At 45.5% G+C, this 22,409-nt stretch overlaps 1 protein-coding gene across 5 annotated transcripts in view; it reads right to left on the bottom strand.

Annotated features, from left to right (window-relative positions):
• LOC103170172 (maestro heat-like repeat-containing protein family member 1) overlaps positions 1 to 22,409 on the bottom strand; it is a 59,431-nt gene that overhangs the window by 16,540 nt on the left and 20,482 nt on the right. For all 5 annotated transcript variants that reach the window (XM_029071958.2, XM_029071959.2, XM_039913119.1 and 2 more), the window contains 12 exons: positions 21,867 to 21,983; positions 21,047 to 21,169; positions 19,493 to 19,636; positions 17,843 to 17,971; positions 16,765 to 16,844; positions 12,579 to 12,705; positions 12,300 to 12,395; positions 11,737 to 11,832; positions 9,132 to 9,270; positions 6,882 to 6,979; positions 4,229 to 4,378; positions 1,845 to 1,999 (listed from right to left, as the gene is read on the bottom strand). In XM_029071958.2, coding sequence (XP_028927791.1) covers positions 1,845 to 1,999; positions 4,229 to 4,378; positions 6,882 to 6,979; positions 9,132 to 9,270; positions 11,737 to 11,832; positions 12,300 to 12,395; positions 12,579 to 12,705; positions 16,765 to 16,844; positions 17,843 to 17,971; positions 19,493 to 19,636; positions 21,047 to 21,169; positions 21,867 to 21,983 — 1,454 coding nt within the window. The remainder of the gene's footprint in view (positions 1 to 1,844; positions 2,000 to 4,228; positions 4,379 to 6,881; positions 6,980 to 9,131; positions 9,271 to 11,736; positions 11,833 to 12,299; positions 12,396 to 12,578; positions 12,706 to 16,764; positions 16,845 to 17,842; positions 17,972 to 19,492; positions 19,637 to 21,046; positions 21,170 to 21,866; positions 21,984 to 22,409) is intronic.

Raw genomic sequence — 22,409 nt, 5'->3', positions numbered from 1 at the left:
ACACAACAGCATTTAGTACAGTGCCTTGCACATAGTAAGTGCTTAACAAATTCCATAATTATTATCATGACTGTCACAGATTCATCATTACCATGATCTCAGGACAATCGGCTAGGAGATTAATTTATGCCTTGGAGCCTGACGTCATGAACAGAGGATACTTCTCGATGTCTACACTGTGAAATACAGAACAGGCTAAGAGGCGTGTGTGGCAAATGATGGATCTGATGAGATCCAAATTGAGGCAGACAGAAACCAACCACAGGGTGCTAGAGTTCAGGTATACGCGTATCCATTCACCACCTCAGAATCACTTAACTTCCAGTCACTTCACTTCTCTGGGCCTCAGTTACCTCATCTGTAAATGGAAATTAAGACTGTGAGCCCCATATGGGACATGGATTGAGTCCAACCTGATTACCTCGTGTTTATCCCAGAGCACATATTAACACCTAACAATACCACTGAAAAAAAAAATCACCAGCTCTGCCCTCATCACAGAGATGAAATCCCAAGGAGTGGCATCAAAGCTCAATAACTTCCATAACGTATCTGCCACTACCGAGGATGATACTGTGGAAAGAATAATTAACCAACCCTCATGGGAGGACCTGGTATTGACACAAAAGTTAATGAAGTCACCATTGCAGTTAGTCATGATAGTATTTATTCAGTGCTTCTATGGGCCGAATGCTGTACTAAGAGAGTGCATTGAGAGTGCAAGGTTTCCGGAATGCAAGTCATATCAGCCAGATTCAACAGGGAGGGAGAAGGCCTTCTACTCAGTTGCCTGCATTGGCTTTTCCTCAAAAAACTATGCAAAACTGAGGAAATGTCTCAGATTTTTAAGGATACTGTCACTCATTCATTCAGTCAGTCATATTTACTGATAGTCTTCATTGGGAGGTGTGTCGTATAAAGCTCTGGGAAAAGGAAATTCAAGAATGAGGATTAGACAGGGTCAATGTCTCAGAAGGGGCTTTTAATCTAGGAATAAGAGTTGGTAAAACACATAAGGGAAGGTTGCAATAATATAAACAGCTAAACAGTGTAACGACACAAGATCAACAATAAATGTAATTAAAGTGGCAGTACATTGGAAGTAAAGGAGAAGAATTTCAGGCCTTTCATCGCTCTGGCAATAAAACATATAATATAATAGTATTTGTTAAGCACTTACTACGTGCCAAGCACCGTACTAAGTACTGGGGTAGATTTAATATAATTAGGTCCCACAAGGGAAGGAGGGAGAACAGGTATTGAATCCCCACTGGGCCTTTGAAGGAACTGAAGCACAGAGAAGTTAAATGACTTGCCCACGGTCACACAGCTGGTATATAGAGGACTCTGTGAAGTGCGCATGGGATTTCCACGGACTGAACTCATTTACGGCCAAAGTGTAGCTGCAAAGTGTCAGTGCTGTGTCTGAGCCGGAGGTCAGTCAATTGTATTTATTGAGTGCTTACTGTGTGAAGAATACTGTACTAAGCACTTGAGAAAGTGCAATATAACAGACATATTTCCTGCCCACAGCGAGCTTACAGTCTAGAGGGGGAGATAGACCAGCAGGCAGTTGCTAGGGGTCCAGCCTTGGTAGCCATCTTGTCATCGCCGCTCCCATTCACCAGCTGAGCCCATTCATCAGGGAGTTTTTCAGGGGGAAAACCTTCACCACTGATAATGTGGCCCCAGCAGGTCTGCCCCGAATATTTGGCTGTTTCGCCACCTCACACTTCCCCTTGTAGGGTGAGATGTGAGCCAGGCTTTAGGAGGTGAGGAAATAGACACGCAGAGAGGAAGACTGAGCCTCGGAGATTAATGGATAAGTGGAAGATGGTGTTTGCCTGTCATAAGGAAGGGAACTCTTCAAGAGCCTGGTCACCACAGTTTTCGGACTTGTTTTGGCCAGATCCTGGATTGTGGTTCTTATTTCTCTCTTTGCGACTTCGTCTTTGAAGCTGTTCAGTTTTTCTACCAGAAGAGTCAGCAGAAGTGGTATCTAAGGGATAAAAAGACAATCTCAATTCTATCTGGAAATAAACTACTTCATCTTTCCACTCAGTAATGCTTTTAAATTTGCTCTTCAGGCACCCTCTACCAGGCTTCACACTGCTGCCTGTGACATCTGCGGTTTGTCTACTCTTCCCAGGCCTCTTCTTTATGCCTTTGTTTTTGGTGTTCGGTTTTTTCTTAAAGGTATTCGTTAAAGCGCTAACTTTGTGCCCGGCACTGTACTAAGTGTCAGGGGTGGATACAAGATAATCAGGTTGGACTCAGTCCATGTCCCACATTTAACACTCATTTTACAGATGAGGGACTGACAAGGCATAGAGAAGTGAAGTGACTTACCCAAGGTCACACAGCAGGCAAGTGGCGGAGGCAGGATTAGAACCCAGGTCCTCCTGGCTCCCAGGCCCTTGCTCTATCCTCTAGACCACACTGATTCTTAGACCAAGATGAGTTTGGGTTCCACCTCAGCCTGGCAGAAATCACTTCTCCAAGAATTAACCACTTTCTCAGCTTTTGAAAATTTGCTGAAGTAACCTTACCCCAGTCTCCCAAGCCCAGCTCTTCCATGTTCCATCAGTTTTCAGGACTTGGTTCCCTCTCCCTGTACCCCTACTTGTCTCCTGTCTCATCCTTGTCACCTCGCCAGCCTTTGCTCTATCTTATATCTATTTTTTTAGATATATTTTTTTCTAAAGCTTCTCATGTTATTGGGTCTCACTGGGGACCTGGTCACTGCAACTGCCATCTCAGTTATTTTCAAGGTTCATGGTCTCTGCCTTCTGGGGTGGAAAAGTCTGAAATCCAGAATGTTGGAGTAAGCGTGGGATTGGATGCGAGGAGAGAGTAAGTGGTGGTGCTTAGGAAGGAGGAGTAAGATGAGATGGAAGAGGAAGAGGAGGAGAAAAGGAGGAGGAGGAAGTGGAGAAGGCAGCGAAGGAGGGAGAGGAGGAGGAGTAGAAGAGGAGGAGAGGAAGAGGAGAAGAGGGGGAGAAGAAGAGGAAGAGGAGAAGATAAGGAAGAGGAAGAGAAGAGGATAAGGAGAAGATGAGGAGGAGGAGAAGAGGAGGAAGAAGAGAAGGTAGTTGGGGTGGGCAGAAAGGGGCTCTTCCCCTTCCCCCTCCCTCCTCTGTTTTCTCATCCTCCTTCACCACCTACAGTGCAACTGCTAATAATAATAACTGTGTTTCTTTAGGTGATTATTATGTGCCAAGATCTGCACTAATTAAGCACTGAGGTAGATACAAGAGGCAAGAGCACCCTTTTTTTTTAAAATGGTATTTGTTAAGTACTTACTATGTGTCAGTCGCTGTTCTAAGTGCTGGAATAGATACATACTATTCAGATAGGACATAGTTTCTATCCCATATGGGACTCACAGTCAAACAGGAGGGGGAACAGGTATTGAATCTCCATCTGACAGTTGAGGAAACAGATTCAAAGAGGTTACGTAACTTGCCAAGGTCACACAGCAGGCAAGGGGCCAAAGCAGTATTAGAACGTAGGTCCTCTGATTCCCAGGCTTGGGGTTTTTCCACTAGGCCACACTGCTCTCTTTCCTGGTCCACCACAGAATGCTAACCTTGAAGCCCTGGAACGCAGATATTGCGAACTATCAAGCAAACAGCAACGGAAGTAGCAGGAACAGAGTGGACCTTGTTGGAACTCAGAAGCGTTCGAGGAGTTGAAAAAATAGAGGTGAGACGGAGAGTGCAGTAAGACTAGGGAAGCAGGGCAGAGAGTTTAGGATACGGGTTGGAGGACAGGAAAGCCGAAAGTCAAGAGATCCCCAAGGAGGAAGCACCGGGGTCTATGTACTTTAGATGGGGCAGGGCTAGTTTGGCCAAGAAGAGGTCACATGGATCCCTTCTTAGTTACCAGAACAACAAAACTGGCAGCACTGAAGGGCTACTGTTGCATGGGAAGTGAATCTATTGACCCGCTCCACAGCTATGAGAAGCGGTATGGCTTAGTGGCTAGAGCACGGGTCCGGGATCAGAAGGACCTGAGTTCTAATCCCTGCTCCGCCACACATCTGCTATGTGACTTAACTTCTCTGTGCCTCACTTTCCTCATCCATAAAATGGGGATGAGCGTGAGCCTCATGTGGGACGGGGACTTTGTCCAACCCGATTAACTTATATCTACCACAGCGCTTAATGCAGTGCTTGACACACGGTAAGCACTGAACAAGTACCATGATTATTATTATTACTGTTACCTCATCTTTGAGTCTGGTGCCAGTGATGTGCATCACACCCCTCAATAAGGCGACGATGGAGCCCGACAAGGTCACGTCTTCATCCACTCCATCCAAGGCGGTCAGCAGGAAAGGCATGAGCTCCATGGAAGGAAGTTGCTCACAGATGAGCTTCAGAAAAAGGAAACACAATTCTACAAAGGTCCTGAGGACCGGGCGGTCGGAGTGACCATTGGACAGTCAGCTCCCCGTGAGTCGAGACGACATATGTTGAACATGTAGTGGGTATAGCTTTTATGATACTCTCCCAAGTTCTTCCCCCCGGATAGGTGTTTAATAGCTATAGGTGTTTAATAGATACTCTTCAATGAATGAAGACAGCTTCCCGGGACACTTTTTCCATTTTTGCATTAATATCTACAGTATTCTCTACAAACTAAATAAGCCGGCTTTCAGTGGTGATCATTTTCATGACTTAAACTTTATGCTCTTTCACACTCTGTGATCTCATTTCTAGCAGGGTCGAATGGAGAGCAAGCAGCCTCACTCCAGGCTGTAATTAATGACTGAAATAGTGACCTGCAATCACACGTCCATGGACTATACTTAATGGTAAGTTTGACGGCAACTTATCATTAAACCAAAATTAAAGTCCAGAGCAGTGTAAGCTCCTTAGAAGCAGATAAAGTGTGGATTCTTTTTTTTTGTAATTTCCAAGCACTTAATATCGAGCATTGCCCCAAGTGTGTGAAACAGCATGGCCTAATGGATAAAGCATGGGCCTTGGAGTCAGAGGACCCGGCTTCTAATCCTGGCTCCGCCAGATGTCTGCTTTGTGACCTTGGGCAAGTCACTCAATTCTCTGTGCCTCAGTTTTTTCAAATGTGAAGTGGGGTTTCAATAACTATTCTCTCTCCTTCTTGACTGTGAGTCCCATCTGAACAGGATCTGTGTCCCATCTGATTAACTTGTATCTCCTCCAACAGTTAGAATGGTGCTTGATACATAGCAAGCACTTAACAAATACCAATAAAAAAGTGGATGCTCAATAAATATTCTTACTATTACAAGTACTACTGTATGGATATGGAGGGTTTCGATCTTGAAAACAAACTATCGATACATTAATGGTGTTTATTGAGTAGTTACCGTGTACAGAGTACTTGTACTAAATGGCAAATTATTATTAAAGCTTTATTAAGGTCACATCTCTGCCAAGAGGCCTTATCCAATTAAACCCTCCCTTCTCCGACTTTCGCTCCCTTCTTCATCATCTTTGCACTTGGATGTGCAAAGTGCCCTTGGGCACTTGGTATTTACCCCACCCTCAGCCCCACAGAACTTATGTACATCTGTAAATTATTTATTTATATTAATGCCTGTAGATTCTAGACTGTAAGCTTACTGGGAGCAGGGAAAGCATCTACCAGCTCTGTTGTATTGAATTCTCCCAAGTGCTTAGTTCAGCGCTTTGCATCCAGTAAGCGCTCAATATATACGATTGAAGGAATCAATGCTCTGCGCAGAGTAAGCGCTCAATAAATGCCACCGATTTATTTTTAAAAATTATTATTACCATTGTGAATAACAATAACCATAATAGTGGTATTTGCTAAGCATTACCATGTGCCAAGCTCTGTTCTAAGCAGTTGGGAAGGCATGAAATAATCAGGCCGGACACATTTCCTGCCTCACTTGGGGTTTAGTGGCTGGTTAGGTATTGAATCCCATTTTACCAAGGAAACTGTGGCACAGGGAAGTGAAGTAACTCTCCCAAGGTCACACAGCAGACAAGTAACAGAACTAGGATTAGAACCCAGGTCCTCCGATTCCCAGGCCTGTACTCTTTCCACTAGGCCAGGCTTGTGTTGTAGGTGAGTTTTGGCCTTGGGTATAGCAAGGCTAAAAGGACTCAAATTTTTTTGGGAAAACCCCAGGGTATCCTGGGATTCCGCACAGGTCTTACCCACGTTCCCACTCTATTAGAGCCCAAAGCGGGGCTTAGGTGCTCTCTGCTCCTTGTGTGGTGCTCTTGGTAAAGTTTCCCAAAATGGTAATCACCTTCGGTGGAGACGGAATATTTGGGACAAGGCAAAAAGTCCTTTGGTTTCCTGCTGTTGCCATTGCTGTTGGATCATGTGACCAGAGAGCCGAGATGATGGCCTTCTGAAGAGTAGGGCAGTTGGGGTGGAGAAGGACAGGAAGAAGCTCTGCCATTCTTTCCTTCTCTGTTTCTCCCTCCTGCCTCCCTGCTTCTTTTTTAATGGTATTTGGTTAGCTCCAGGCACTGTACTAAGCGCTGGGGTAGAGACAAGTTAATCAGGTTGGACGTAGCAGACACACACAAGCAGACAAGTCCTTCTGACTCCCAGGTCTGTGCTCTGTCCCTAGACCATGCTGTTTCTGAATCACACCAGCCCAGCTAGGAAGATTTTGCTGCCAGCAGCCCATCTCCAAAAAACATTTTGTTATGGATCCTTGGAGAGACCAAGGGAGGTCCTAGATACAAAATAACTTCCCAGCTTTCAGAGGGCTGTGGATTGGGGAAAGTGCGGAATGTTGTCCAATTTCCTCCCCATCAGAGAGGGCTTTTAGAAGCAAACTTACTGAATTACCCCAACCCAAACCTTCTCCCAGGGAGATCCAGTTCTCACGTTCAGTTTTCGGTCCTCACCCATGCTAAGTCAGAAGGCCTGAAGTGAGGAGTATTAAGAGTCCAGTGTGAAGCTCTAGGTTTCAGTTCAGACTCATCTGCCTTGCCTTCCAAGTAGCCTATAGGAGAAAACAATGGCATTTAAAATGTTCTTTACTCAGCTACACCATTCCAGTGCACTATCTCCCTTTTGATATTTGTTTTTATTTTATTTGACCTCCATGCCTTCCACTGGTGTAATTCAGGAAACAGGAGCTCCTGGGAAAATGGGGTTCCTCTACCCCAATAATATAACTAGTAGAGTTTCCAGTACTCTCCCAGCTTTGACTATGGGAGGGAGAGTCAAGCAGAGGCATATCCATTCCACTCCTAGTTTGGGAAGTGGCTAATGAGTAGAAGGAATCTGCTACGAGTCAAAATTCACTTGTGCTGAGCAGCGGAGGCATGGGAGAGAGTCAAGGGTGGAGGCTCAAGTTGCCTGGGGGGAAGGAGATAATGGTAAACCACTTCCATATTTTTACCCAGAAAACTATGGATACACTATCAGAATAATTACAGATGGAGGTGGAGCACTCTGGAAGAGATGTGTCCATGGCATCATTATGGTTAGGAGACGACTCGACATCGTGACAAGACAAGAGTGTAAAACTATCCTTGTGAGCTCATGACTATAGAAGGGAATGTGGACTTGGGTACTGGCTACAGGACTGTCAGCAGGGAGCAGCAAGCAGAATTAGCTATCTCTCTATCTATACGCTTGTTGTTTCCTTCAAATGAAGCTGACGAGCATCATGGCCTACTGAACAGAGAACAAGCCTGGAAGTCCGAAAGACTTAGGTTCCACTTCCGGCTCTGCCGCGTATCTGCTGTATCGCCTTGGGCAAGACACATAACTTCTCTGAGCCTGAGATTCTTCATCTGTAAAATGGGGACTAAGACTGTGAGCCCTATGTGGGACACAGACTATGTCCAACCTGATTACCTTATATCTACCCCAGTGCTCAATACAGTGCTTGGCATAAAGTAATCACTTTGGCATACCCACGTTATATTTTACTTTTCTCTTCCATCACCGTTTTAGTCCAGGCCCTTCCATCATAACCCGGCCTTCCTACTGCATCGGTCTCCTCAGTGGACTCCCTGCCTCCAAATGGCAACCCCACCCCCCCAGTCCCCTTCCAGTCCCCCTCCAGTCCACCTCCAGTCCCCATGCTTCACTTTGCTGCCAGGACCATTAAGAAAAATGATTTTCTGCACCCATCTTCCCACTCCTCATAAACCCATCACTCTTGGCATTAAGGAGAAATTCCTGGAGTAAGTTTAAGATACTTACTCACCTTTCTTCCTTCTGCTTATCCTCATTCCTCTCCCACTACATTCCAGCTCACTTTGATTTAGAGTAACCTATTCACTGTACCTCGGTGCCTTTCCTCCTGATGCCCACCTCTTGCTCATGCTCTTCCTTTGCCTAGAACTCCTTCCTAGTTTAAATAATAATGATGGTATTTGTTAAGCGCTTACTTTGTGCCAAGCGCTGTTCTAAGCACTAGGGTAGATACGAGGCTATCAATTTGAATGCAGTCTCTGTCCCCAGTGGGGCTTACAATCTTAATCCCCATTTTACAGCTGAGGTAACTGAGACACAGAGATGTGATTTGCCCAAGGCCACGCAGCAGACATGTGGCAGAACCAGAATTAGAACCCATGACCTTCTGATTCCCAGGCCCATGCTCTATCCACTCTGCCAGGCTGTTTCCCTTTGGTTAGGCTCGGCTGAGGTCCCCCTAAAGGAAAATGGATATTAACCCCAAATGAAATGGTGTAAATTGGGCAAACTGGTAGAGGAGGATGAGTGACGGTAGAGCTATGTTAGAAGAATTTGAGTTAAAGGCTCTTTCTCTCTTCTTTCTACAGAAGCAGGTCAATTGGCCGTGTTCCAATCAATGGCTGCCTCTGGGACTGGGAAAGATCCTTTCTTATCTGCCTTCAGAATTGCCAGGATGGTAAATTAAGACAGAGGAAATCAGAGACACCGCTAGCCACCCCTGGCATTTTTAGATTCCCCAAATGAGAGAGGGGTGGAGTCATGTGTCACTAATTTCCCAGTTCCAGTTTGCCCCGATCAATTAAGTTCTGTAGAACTTTCATCATTTTAGCTAATCTGATTCCTCTTCCTTGGGTCATTCCAAGAGTTGAAATCAGCATTGCGGCTCTATGAGAGATAGAAAGGGTAATCGTGGGTGGGTTTCAGGTTCGCCCTTGGCATCTTACCCACTCTGTGGCCCTGATTCTCCTGGAGGATTGAGAGGAGGGTGCCGGTTGCCCACTTGTGGATAGCGGTCACCTGGTCAAAGCACCGTGGAACCAGGATGCCAAAAAAGAAGCCCAGGTGTGGCAGGAATTTCTTTTCCTAAATTGCGTGGGACAAAAAACCGTGGATGAGTTGTGATTTCCCATGCAGGTTAAATATTTCCAAATAATAATAACTGTAAAGTGTTTATTATTATAATTAGTATTATAATTTTTAATAATAATATTAGCACCTGTTTAGCACTTACTATGTGTCAAACACTATTGTAAACACTGAGGTAGATACAAGTTAATCAAGTTGGACGCTGACCCTTTCCCATATGAGGCTCACACTTTCAATCCCCATTTTACAAATGAGGAAACGGTGGCACATGTAAATCAAGTGACTCACCCAAGGTCATTCAAGTGGGCAAGTGGCAGAGCTGGGATTAGAACCGAGATTCGCCGACTCCCAGGCCTGTGCTCTTTCCATCGGGCCGTGACCCCTCATTCTTCAGCAAGACATTTCTAAATGTTTGATCTCAAACTGCAAAGGTTTTCAGAAATGCCGAAATAATATGCCCGCTTTGATGCATAAACGCATGGCTCTCTCTGGCAATTATATGTGGCTCGTTTCTGTAGGAACGCCGGGAAGAGAGCATCAGTGCCTCAATGTGGGTGATTAATAATTACCCGGGGGTACTCAGTGAAACAGCTTTCTGCAGGAGAGCACTAGGCCAGGCTGCTTTCCTGGTCTTCTAAGGAAAGGGAGGAGCATGCCAAGTGTCTGTCTCAAATCAATCATGACACTGCTCCGTACGGGGAACTTGAAAAAGTCTTCCTGTCGTATTTCTGCTTCTACTACCCTGGGAAATCTGTCCCTCTCCCCTTCTAGTTTTACAGCTAGGTTCAGAGCTGGAAGTCAACACTTCTAGAGAATTTCTTGGTAGCAAAGAAAGTATTGAATACATGCGATTATAATGGTGGCCCAGCGGAAAGAGCACGGGTTTAGGAGTCAGAGGACCTGGGTTCTAATTCTGACTACCACCTGCCTGCTGGGTGGCCTTGGGTAAATCGCTTCACTTCTTTGGGCCTCAGTTACTTCATCTGTAAAATAGGGATTAAGACTGTGAGTTTTACGTGGGACAGGGACTGTGTCCGACCTGATTAACCTGTAGCTATCCCAGCAAGTAGTACCGTGCCTGGCACACAGTAAATGCTTAACAAAATGCCATATATAAAAAACAAACAACAAATCATAGTAGTGCTAATTAAGTGTTTATGTCCCTAATTCAGACATTATGTAAGAGGAGTCAACCTGACATGATCAGGGTGAACTGCAGGGTGAAATGCAGCGTTCACTTCTTGACCCCACGATTAGTTGTGCAGGAGGAACCTTTCTTCATGAGCATCTGAACCAACTGGGCCTGGAGATTAGGTTGGTACAAACTAAGTTGACTTTTGGAAGCAATATCTCGGTCCAGGGAGAATGTGCTTTAAGGAATAAGCATCAGTCCATCCTTCAACCCTGACCTCTACACACTCCCTTACCCACAGCTAGTTCTGTTGTATTGTGCTCTCCCAAGCACTTAATACAGTGCTTTGCACCTAGTAAGCGCTCAGTAAATACCACTGATTGATTGTTACTAAACTCAGAAAGGACCATCCCTAATATCTGCTGAGTCCTGGATTATTTATTTACATTAATGTCTGTCTTCCCCTCTAGACTTTAAGATTGTTGTGAGCAGGGAATGTGTCTGTTTGTTGTATTGTACTCTCCCAAGCACTTAATACAAAGTTCTGCAAAGTAAGTGCTCAATAAATACGATTGACTGACTGGATAGGCACAGCTCTGGAAGAGAAGCAGCGTGGCTCAGTGGAAAGAGCCCGGGCTTGGGAGTCAGAGGTCATGGGTTCTAATACCGGCTCTGCTGCTTGCCAGCCGTGTGACTTTGGGCAAGTCACTTAACTTCTCTGTGCCTCAGATACCTCATCTGTAAAATGGGGATTAAAACTGTTGAGCCCCAAGTGGGACAATCTGATCACCCTGTATCCTCCCAGCGCTTAGAACAGTGCTTTGCACATAGTAAGCACTTAACAAATACCACCATTATTATTATTATTAGTTATGGGACACGCAGAAGGATCAGCATAACAGCAAAAACAAAATTCCTTGACTTTGGTTAAATAGGACAGGATTCTTCAACAACTCTTCTTACCAGAGACAACAGACTAGGGGGTGATGACCCTGCTGGAATTTCCCTCTACAGATGGGATTTTTAGGGGGGTGGGGTTCACTGCCCTTCCATCTCAGGTGTCTCTGAGTTAGAAGTAGCTTTGTCTTGGAAAGGAGCCACAGAGCTGTCGTGTCTGAACTCTTGTGACCCAGGAAGGTACAGATTCCGCAGGGATGGAAGGTCTCCACAGTTGGACCACTCCAATATACAGGAGACGCCTAACAATCCCAAGGATTTTTGGACCTCTCCCGGGAATGCCAAGTGGTTCTTCTCCACCACCGGCAGAGACTCCTGCCACCCCCCCCCCACCTCCCTCCCCTCAAAAACAAACAAAAAAATGCATGACTCACTTCGGAAGAGTTGTAGAAAGAGAAAAGCAGCTGGCTCAACTTCATCGCTCTTATGCGTTCGTAAGCTCTTTTTGAGGTCAACCATTCTGAAAGGTGCTAAATGAGGACAAGAGAAGATATGCTTTCACAGATATCATCAATGTCAAGCCTCTGGCTCTAAAAGAAGCCACACATGCCCCCTCCTACCATCCTTCCCCGTTCATGTCTGACAGACCACCACTCCCCCATCTCCAAAGCCTTTTTAAAATCATGCCTCCTCCAGGAGGCCCTTCCTGCCTAAGCCTTCATTTACCCTACTCCCTTTCCCTTCTTGTCACCTTTCCTCTTGATATTAAGCACTTGATATTTCCTCCGCCCTCAGCCCCACATCACTGATGTCCCTGTCCGGAATTGATTCTAACGTCTGTCCCTGTCTCTAGACCGTAAGCTGTCTGTGGGCAGGGTGTTTACCAACTCTGTTGTATTTTACTCCTCCATTCGTTTAGAACAGTGCTCTGCACACAGTAGGTGCTAAGGAAATAGCACTGATGGATTGATCGATGGTTCTTCCTTTGCCTTCTTACTTGGAATATCCCAAACATATTTTCTGGGGTTGGCTGCTTCTCCAAGACGGTCAAGATGACGTTATCCAAAGACTCAAAGGTTTTCTGGTATAGAGACTGAAATCAACACAAGTGCATTCCGGTGAGCTGAGGCTCGTACAAGCAGCGAGTCTGGAAAAGGAGCTCTTGAAAGAGAAGGGGCCTCTCAAAGCTAAGGCAGAAAAAGTTTGGGTTGATGACTGGAGCGGGGATGGATTGGTTTGGTGGGGTGCTTAAGAGTTCTTCATATCAGAAGCTCACCTTCAGGGGGTTTGGGATCCCTGACTTCAGAAAGTCGTGTCCAAAGAGTGGGAGAGAGATTATTCTCCTAAAGCAGGAGCTGATGAGCAAGTTGTTCATTTCTTCAGTCAATGGAGGGTCCAGTTCCCTGACGGCACAGGAATGAAAGCGCTCTGCACACAGTTAGCTCTCAATAAATACGATTGAATGAATGAATGAATGAATGGACCATAAGAGGCTAGTTTGAAGCACTATTAGGGAAAACAGGGAATAAGGCAACTCTGGAGATTTCTTCCCAGGAGTCATGATTCCCTCACTTTAATTGTTCTTTCCTGAGACCAAGAGTTCACACAAGTCCCCTAATCCCTCCTCACCTGAGTAGAATTAAGAAACCATAAAGATTACTCAAAATAGTTTGGAAAAATTTGGTCATTGTCCTAATCTGGAATTTGGATATACAGCTATCTCCTGTTGTAACACTCTCCTTTTAGTGCTCTTTCAGGATAGATTCTTTTCAGACCAGAATTTCTAAGAGTTATCTTTCTCTTGGAGATAATACTACAAAATTTCTTGTCATCACATGTGGAAGAAGCCCTCCACAGACCTCCTGGCTGGTGGGGGAGGGGCCTGTGTTTCTGGGAATACCGCCAGGAGGGCTGGGAAATGACAGATCCCAGGATCGCTGTTCCGCTGCTTTCTCATCTTCTACAGTCTTTTCACTGGGATGCATAATGTGTGAAAAAAACAAAATCAATTTTAACATTACATAATGGCTGATCTATTTAGAAGAGAAAACAGTAGATATCTGCCATCTTGGCACAAAGTGTTTTCTTGCTGAGGAGGATGTGAAAGAAAACATTTTGAAAGTCAAGAATTTATCCATAAAAATAATAATAAATGTGGTATTTGTTATGCACTAATTGTGTACCGGGCACCAAGAAACAGCATGGCTTACTACGGTGCCTGGCACACAGTAAGTGCTTAACAAATACCACACTTATTATAATTACTAAGCACTGAGGTGGATACAAGCTAATCGGGTTGGACACGGTCCCTTTCCCACATGGGGCTCACAGTCTTAATCCCCATTATATAGATGAGGGAATTGAGGCCCAGAGAAGTGAAGCAACTTGCCCAAGGTCAAACAGCAGACACAGTAGCAAATCTGACATTAGAACGCACAACCTTCTGACTCCCAGGCCCTTGCTCTATCTTTTATGCCATGCTGCTTCTTACTATTTACTTATATACACATAAAAAAATCTAGTTCAAATTATTTTATTGATAGAACATTTTTACATTCCCATTTGATTGTGTAGGTATTGTGTTTTTCATCACTGTCTTAACATTTCTATTTTGGGACCATGGGAACACATTCATGCATTTCACATTACTTCCTAAAGGACATGAAACTATGTCTAGTGCTCTTTGGCTTAATCATTCTGTTTTCACAAAACCAATTAAGAGCATTAATAAGGGTACGGCAGCATATGTCATCTGTTCTACGTTACTCAACGCAATTGGAAGCAAAACCATTGTCCCTGGCCTAAACTGACCACAGAAAAGTAGAAGTGGAAATTTTTCTGGAGAATTTTTTAAAAAAAATCTCCTGTGAATAATCCAGTTTGACTTACTGTACTGCCCCCATTCACTAGATAAGTGACAATCTTCTATTTCGCTTCATGCTGCTCAGAGTTATCCTTAGTTTTCTTAGAAGCATGAAGCAGACAGGAGGAAACTCTCAGTCCAGGGAGCAAATGGAACTGAAAGGCAACGTGGCCCGGCTATGGTATAAATTAATCGATATTATTTATTGAGCGCTTACTATGTGCAGTACACTCAACAGATCACTTGGGAAAGTACAATAGAACAACATAACAGACACATTCCCTGCCCATAGTGAGTTTACAATCTAGAGGGGGAGACAGATTTTATTACAAATAAATAAATTACGTATATGAACATTAGTGCTGTGGGGCTGGGTGGGGTCGTGAATTAAGAGAAGAGATCAGGGTGACACAGAAGGTGTGGAGAAAAGGAAATGAGATCTTAGTCAGGGAAGGCCTCTTGGAGGAGATGAGCCTTCAATAAAGCTTTGAACCTGGGGATAGTAATTATCTGTCGAATATGAAGAAAGAGAGCGTTCCGGGCCAGAGGTGGCTTGTGGGTGAGAGGTTGGCAATGAGTTAGATGAGATCAAGGTAGAGTGAGTAGGTTGGCATTAGAGGAGTGGAATGTGAAGGCTGGGTTGTAGTAGGAGTACTAAAACAGAAACGGAAAGAGAATAGATCTGAAAAATTCCAGAGACTAGAATAATGGTGGTATTTGTTAAGCGCTTACTATGTGCAAAGCACTGTCCTAAGCACTGGGAGGATAGAAGGCGATCAGCTTGCCCCACCTGGGGCTCACAGTCTTAATCCTCATTTTACAGATGAGGTAACTGAGGCACAGAGAAGTTAAGTGACTTGCCCAAAGTCACACAGCTGGCAAGTGGCAGAGCCGGGATTCGAACCCATGACCTCTGACTCCCAAGCCCAGGCTCTTTCCACTGAGCCACGCTGCTTCCATCTTCGTAGTGGGCAAGTAATGTGTCTACCAACACCGCTGTATTATATTCCCTCAAGCATTTAGTGAAGTGCTCTGCCCACACTAGAGCTCAATAAATACCATGATGATGATGACGGTGGAAGGGTGAAGGTTTAAGAAGAGTAGAAAGGTAAATGAAGTAGATGTGAAAGGGGTGACTCCTCTCCGTATTTGATGTTTATTAGATAAGCAATTGGCCCTGCTAAACACTGTAATCATTTGGGCTGAAAGTTGGGGTGAAGGTAGGTAAAAAGGGAGAAGTGATATCCAGAACCCCAAAGAGTTGGAAGGCAGGGATCTAGAAATACAAGGGAAGCAGTGTGGCCTGGGGGAAAGGCACCGGCCCGGGAGTCAGAGGACCAAGCTCTAGTACCGGCTCTGCCAAATGCTTGCTGTGTGGCCTTGGGCATGTCACTTAACTTCTCTGGGCCTCAGTTCCCTCAGTTGTAAAGAAATGGGGATTAGGTATCTGTTCTCCCTCCTACTTAGACTGTGAGCCCCATGCGGGAGAGGGAATGTGTCTCACCTAATTAACTTGTACCTATCCCAGTGCTTAGAATAATAATGTTGGTATTTGTTAAGCGCTTACTATGTGCACAGCACTGTTCTAAGCGCTGGGGTACATACAGGGTCATCTGGTTGTCCCACGTGAGGCTCACGGTCTTAATCCCCATTTTACAGATGAGGTAACTGAGGCACAGAAAAGTCAAGTGACCTGCCCACAGTCACACAGCTGACAAGTGAGCAGTGTTTTACACAGAGTAGGTGCTACCCAAATACTATAAAAGAAAAAAAGAATTTAGGTGGGGAAGCTAGTCGGAAAAGAAAGGCAGGGCCTTTCTTAGGGAGTGGTGGCACTGGAGCAATTAGCCCTTTCAGCAATGATTATTGTGGTATTTGTTAAGCATTTACTATGAGCCAAGCACTGTGTTAAACCATGGGGTGGATACAAGATAATCAGGTTAGACACAGTCCCTGTCCCATATGGGGCTCATAGCCCAAGCCACACATGATAGAAACTCCCCAGTAACCCTCTGACTGTGGGGAGGAGCCTGGTTCTGGGAACCTCGAAAGATCCCCATGGCATAGTGGATAGAGCCCGGGTCTGGGAGTCAGAGGGATCTGGGTTCTAGTCCTGGCTCTGCCACTCGTCTGCTATGTGACCTCGAGTAAGTCACTTAACCTCTCTGGGCCTCAGTTGCTTCATCTGTTAAAAAAAAAAGGGGATTAAGACTATGAGCCCCATGTGGGATATGGACCGCGTCCAACCTGTTTACCTCTGTCCGTCGCTTAGTACAGTGTCTGGCACAGAGTAAATACTTTACAAATATAAGAAAAAGAGCCCAGGACCCAGGCTCCCTGGTCAGCTGGGTTGGGACTCCTTGGCACCCCACGGAGCGACAGGGAGAGGGAGGAGCAAGGGAGTGTTGGAGATTCAGCACTGGGCACAAGACTGTGTTCTCATCCTCCCAATACCCCATGCACCAGCAGCACCAGCAGTTCAGATACCCACTCCCCAGGAGATGTAGAGTCACCCGGGGCATAAGCATACAGGGCACTTGTTTCACTGGTTCCTTCCCTAAAGAGGGCTCTGTGGATAAGCAAAGACAAGAGTACTTACCCCAAGTAAGACAGGGCAATCATGACATCTGGAAGGATCTGAGAGCTTAGATCCTCATTTGATTCTTCCATCAGAATGTCCTATTATTGAAAAATGCAGAGGCCGGAATTGAATCCGATGTGCTGGCACCATCCCACCCTTCACAGTTATCTCTCTAAAACCCTATCATATGAGCCTCCGGCAGCAGCGCGGCTTAATGGAAAGAGCACGGGTCAGGGTGTCGAAAGGACCTGGGTTCTCATCCTAGCTCCGCCACTCGTCTGCTGTGGGACTTTGGACAAGCCACCTAATTCTCTGTGCCTCAGTTATCTCATATTTAAAATGGGGATTAAGACTGCAAGCCCCGTGTGGGACAGGGACCGTGTCCAACCTGATTAGCTTGTATCTAACTACCCCAGCAAACACCTCCGTGGAATAATCGTGTAATGTATTTTCTATTCCACTGTCAAGGCCAGGTGAAAGTCCAGCCCAATTTCAGTCCCTTCCACTCTCCCCAGATGGTGTGTGCTTATGGATGTATGTGTGGAGAGAGGACAGGGGGAAGTCTTCCCACTATTCCCCTATTACACTATTCTTAACCAGCAGGCTCAGGGGAGGTGGGCATTTCAGAGCTGCTTCCCCTTTAAGCCTAGACAGCATAGCATTCCTGAGTCTAGGAAGAATAAATTTACAAGAATTGCTGGATAATGGAAACACAGATCTGCACTGCTTGGTCTGAGAGCCCACTGGGGTCAGCCCCCTGCCTTCCGGTAAAATCACCCTTAAAGCAGATGAGAATTTATCCTTTCACTGAGGAAGTTCTCACCTTCTTTCTATATTGCCTCCAATTGTCTGCATTCTACCCTCAATCCTTCTTGCTTTAACTTGATTCTATTTCCCTGGTCTTCATCGGAGACAGAGAATAGCTCAGGAAGATCCACTGTATAAGGGGCATTTCTTCTCTCTCCCTCTTTCTCTCTCTCTCTAACACACACATTTTTGCATATCCAGTAGATTTGTCAAGTGGACCTCTCTCTTGACAATATTTGACTAGATCTTAGAATAGATTTACTTCCTTCTAATGAAGACTCTCACTCACCAACAGGTATTTCATCAATCCCTCTCTTAGCTGCACATTGGAAAAAGTGACTTTTTCCCGAGCCATAAATTTCCCAGTTATCAGGAGACTTCGAACAAATTCTCTTTGGATTTCAGGGTTACTATCCATCTGGAGAGAAGAAAGATTGCTGAAGTTATTTTTCCTCTAGTCCTCCAAGGAGCTTGTTTGTTCAATGTTGTTCAATGCTTTCCCGTTCCCTCCCTCCAAGACAAACTGTGAACCAAACTAGGCCACGGATCCAAGCTGAAGTCTAAGGTTACGTTGAGAGATTGCTCTGGCAAAGGGATTGTGATCACTCCATGCAGTGATGGCCATGCTGATCAGTTGTTTAGCCCAATTTCAAAATGGAGAGATGACAAGATTTTTTTAAGCAACCCGCATCCTACAGAGGATCGAATGTGATGAGTTGGCTTGTTGAGCGACAACATTGCATCGCCAAGTGGCTATGTGTCTTGAATAGGTCACCTTGGTAATAGGACTAGTCGTAGTAGTAATGGAATTAGTATTAGGAGGAGCCTGGCATAGTGGACAGAGAACGGGCCTGGGAGTCAGAAGGTCACGGGTTCTAATCTCGCTCTGCCACTTGTCTGCTTTGTGACCTCGGGCAAGTCGCTTCACTGGCCTCATCTGCAAAATGGGGATTGAGACGGTGAGCCCCATGTGGGACAGGGACTGTGACCAACCAGATTTATTTGTGTCCGCCCCAGTGCGAAGCACAGTGCCTGGCACATAGTAAGCACTTAACAAATATTACAATAATTAATTAGTATTTATTATTTGCCGAGCACTTACTGAATGCAGTGCACTATACTAAGTGCTTAGGAAGACTGGAAATGGAAAGGGCCTTTGCCTTCTTTCCTTCTGCCTCCCTCCCGTTACAATCTCTCCCCTCCTGGGGCAAGGTTGGGGTGGGAGGTGTTTATAAGGGTCCCGGTCCTCTGCTCTTTAGCTCTGAGCCCCTTCAGGCACTAACGGTTGGATGCATTTCTTCCATCCCTGAAGCTTTCTGGGCACTGACCCAGATTTTGCCCCAGCTGGAATGTTGTCAACTCTCCACCGCGCTGATTGATGATCATCATTGTGGAGGATTGGGCTTTCTGGTGCCCAGTTGCTCTCCTGATGGGCAAATAGTCCTCAGATAATAATGTTGGTATTTGTTAAGCGCTTACTATGTGCCGAGCACTGTTCTAAGCGCTGGGGGAGATACAGGGTAATCACTTGGGGCTCATAGTCTTAATCCCCATTTTACAGATGAGGTAACCGAGGCACCGAGAAGTCAAGTAACTTGCCCAAAGTCACACAGCCGATAGGTGGCGGAGCCGGGATCAGAACCCACGGCCGACTCCTAAGGCCATGTTCTTTCCACTGAGCCACGCTGCTTCTCTATGTGTGGGGAGCCCAGCATTTTCCAGAGAGGGGGACTGGTGCTTCAGAAAGGAGGATTCTGATGTTGTGAAAACAATGGGCAATTATTGACTCGATTTGGTTTAAAAGAGTGTGTGGATGTGATCGATCAATCAAAGGTGTTTTTGAGTGCTTACTATGTGCAGAACACTGTACTAAGGGCTCGGGAGAGTACAGTGCAGCAGAATTAGCAGACACCTTCCCTGCTTTAATGAGCTTACTTACACTGGGGCCATAGCCATAACACTCCACTATCTCTTCAATAACTGCAGATTCCATGACAGGAAGGAGTTCCTCATTTGGCGTCAGAAGGGTTACATACTGATAACAGAGCATAAGGAGTTGAACCATCTCCGTACAGCTGGGCAACTGGAAATCCCAGATGAAAAGAGCAGAAGAAACTGTCAGATCAAGAACTCCTGCCCCTGCCCTACTACAACCCTTGCTCTTCCTGCCTTACAAACCCACCCCTTCTTTGGCCCAACTTTTCCTTATCGTTCTTTTCTCTCCTGCTCTGAGGCTCCCTCCCTTTTCATCTTACCATCTCCATCAGTTTTTATTAAGCACTTATTGGATGGAGAGCATACATCCTGTAGGGGAAGATTCAGTTACAGTAGAATTCCAGAGCCCTGGCCCTGGAGGAGCTCACGTCAAGAACAGTACCTAGCATATAGTAAGCTTTTAACGAATACCATCATCATTATTATTATCTCTTGTTCCCACTTCTCCCCGGAGTATTTTATTCGTGCCCGGGATCCATGGAATGCTCAGCATTCCGGGGACTCACGGGACTTGAGAGGAAGGATGGAATTCGAGAATCCTGGTTTAATCTTCTGCCTCCAGGCAGGTGAATAGCTATTTGATATAGGAAAGCCAAGACTCTCACACCCTCTCTCTACTTGTACTTGCCCAAGTCACTTCACTTCTCTGGGCCTCAGTTACCTCATCTGTAAAATGGGGATTGAGACTGTGAGCCCCATGTGGGACGGGGACTGTGACCAACCAGATACACTTGCATCCATGCCAGTGCTTACTACAGTGCCTGGCACATAATAAGCCCTTAAAAAATACCACAGTTATTAATTAGTATTTGGGCTTTTCTTTCTGCCAACCTCATTTTTGTCTTGAATTAATTTAACTTCTCCTAATTAATTTCTATTTCTCCTTATTCATTTTTCAGTGGGTCATTTGAAGTCCTTCCCATAAAAGGACTGGGGTAGATACAAGTTAATCAGTTTGGACACAGTCCCTGTCCCATATGGGGCTCACACTATTAATCCCCATTTTACAGATGAGGGAACTGAGGCTTAGAGAAGTTAAACGATTTGCACAGGGTCACACAGCAGACATGTGGAGGAACTGGGATTAGAACCCAGGACTTCCTGACTTCCTGAGGCCCGTGCTCTATTCATTAAGCTACGACGGTGGCAATTTTGAATCCTATTTCTGTCTTCCTAAATGTTTGCAACTTCATCCAATGTTGCTTTATCTGCCACTGTGATGAGTTTCTTTACTCTTATGCCCCAGACTTTGAAAGACCTATCACTTATCCTTGGGGATGCCCTTGGAATGGCTCTCCAGGGGATAAACTATCACCTGGATTTGTTCTTAAAGCAGCAGGATGAAGGGATGAGTGGGGGACTCAAGATAAGGAACAACCTCTCTGCAGCCAGCTCCCAAAACTCCCTTGCTAGCCCTGACCTTTCACTTCCTCAGTAGTCTCTCATTTCCGACCGATGGCATGAATCAGAAAGGAAAAAGAGGATTTTTTTTTTTTGCCTTCAGGTAGTATAGCTCCTGTCCATTGTGAAGTTTGTTAGTGAGGATTGTCATCCGTTTCAGCTCACATAGCACCCCGTGAAGATCGGCCGAGGCCCAGAATCCCACTCCACAGGCAAATCCCTGAGAAAAAGACATGTAAGATGACTCAGTGAAATCAACACAGACATCAGGAGGCTGGAGAGTCAGGGAGACAACTCTGGAGAAAGGGACAACTTGGATTTATTCCCCTTAAACACGTTGACCCTCCCTCCGCTTCCAGCCCCTTGGCACTTACATACAAATCCTTATCGTCTGTTGCTTCCCGGCTCAGCTCACACTCTCTGCTCCGCTAATGCCAGCTGACTCACTGTGCCCCGATCTCGTCTATCTCCACACTGACCCTTTTCCCTAGCCTGGAACTCACTTCCCCTCCATATACGCCAGCCCTCTCCATATACGCCAGACCACCACTCTCTCCACCTTCAAAGCATTACTAAAGTCACATCTCCAAGAGGCCTTCCCCAATTAAGCCCTCTTTTCCCAGGCTCACTCTCCCTTCTGCGTGGTCTATGCACTTCAGTGACCTGTGGACACTTGGTATTTGTCCCACAGCACTTCTGTATGTATCTTTAAATTATATATTATAAATTCCTTATTTATTCATATTAACGTCTGTTTCCCCCACCCCCCTAGACTGTAAGCTAGTTTTGTTGCACTGTACTCCTCCAAGAGCTAAGTACAGTGCTCTGCACATATGCTCTGCGCATAGTAAGTGCTTGGTAAATACTATTGATGGACTGACTGAGCGATTGATAGAGGATCTGGCACCATCCGTCACCTCACGTTCCACGGCTTCTTGGCAGTTGATGGATTCGAGGCAAGTCCACAGTTGTTCTTCACTTTGGGGCTCTTCTGATATCTTCTGGGCGATGCCCCAAGACCGGTAGAGAAAACTCTAGGAAGGATGAGACAGTTAGAGCTGTTCAGGTTAGGTTTGATCCAGGAGAATAAGAAGAGATCACTGGACTGGCTCAAGAGAGAATCATGAGGTGAAATAACATAGGAATGGTGTGCTCAATCCATCACTTGTATTTATTCATATTAACATCCATCTCCCCGTCTAGGCTGTAAGCTCATTATGGGCAGGAAACATGTCTGCTAATTCTGTTGTATTATTGTGTTGCATTCTCCCAGGTGCTTAGCACAGTGCCCTGCCCTTAATAAGTGCTTAATGCTTATTCAGTAATTAATCAGTGACATCGATTGAATGCTTCAGCGTGTGCAGAGCAGTTTGCTAAGCCCTTGGGAGAGTACCATACAATAGGGTTGGTAGACATGATCCCTGCCCTCGAGGAGTTGCCATTCTAGTAGGCAGAATATA

This window comes from Ornithorhynchus anatinus, chromosome 9 (genome assembly GCF_004115215.2).
Source record: "Ornithorhynchus anatinus isolate Pmale09 chromosome 9, mOrnAna1.pri.v4, whole genome shotgun sequence".
NCBI classification, from domain to species: domain Eukaryota; kingdom Metazoa; phylum Chordata; class Mammalia; order Monotremata; family Ornithorhynchidae; genus Ornithorhynchus; species Ornithorhynchus anatinus.
Note: the sequence above shows the minus strand (reverse complement) of the source record. Positions and strands in the feature narration are given on the sequence as shown.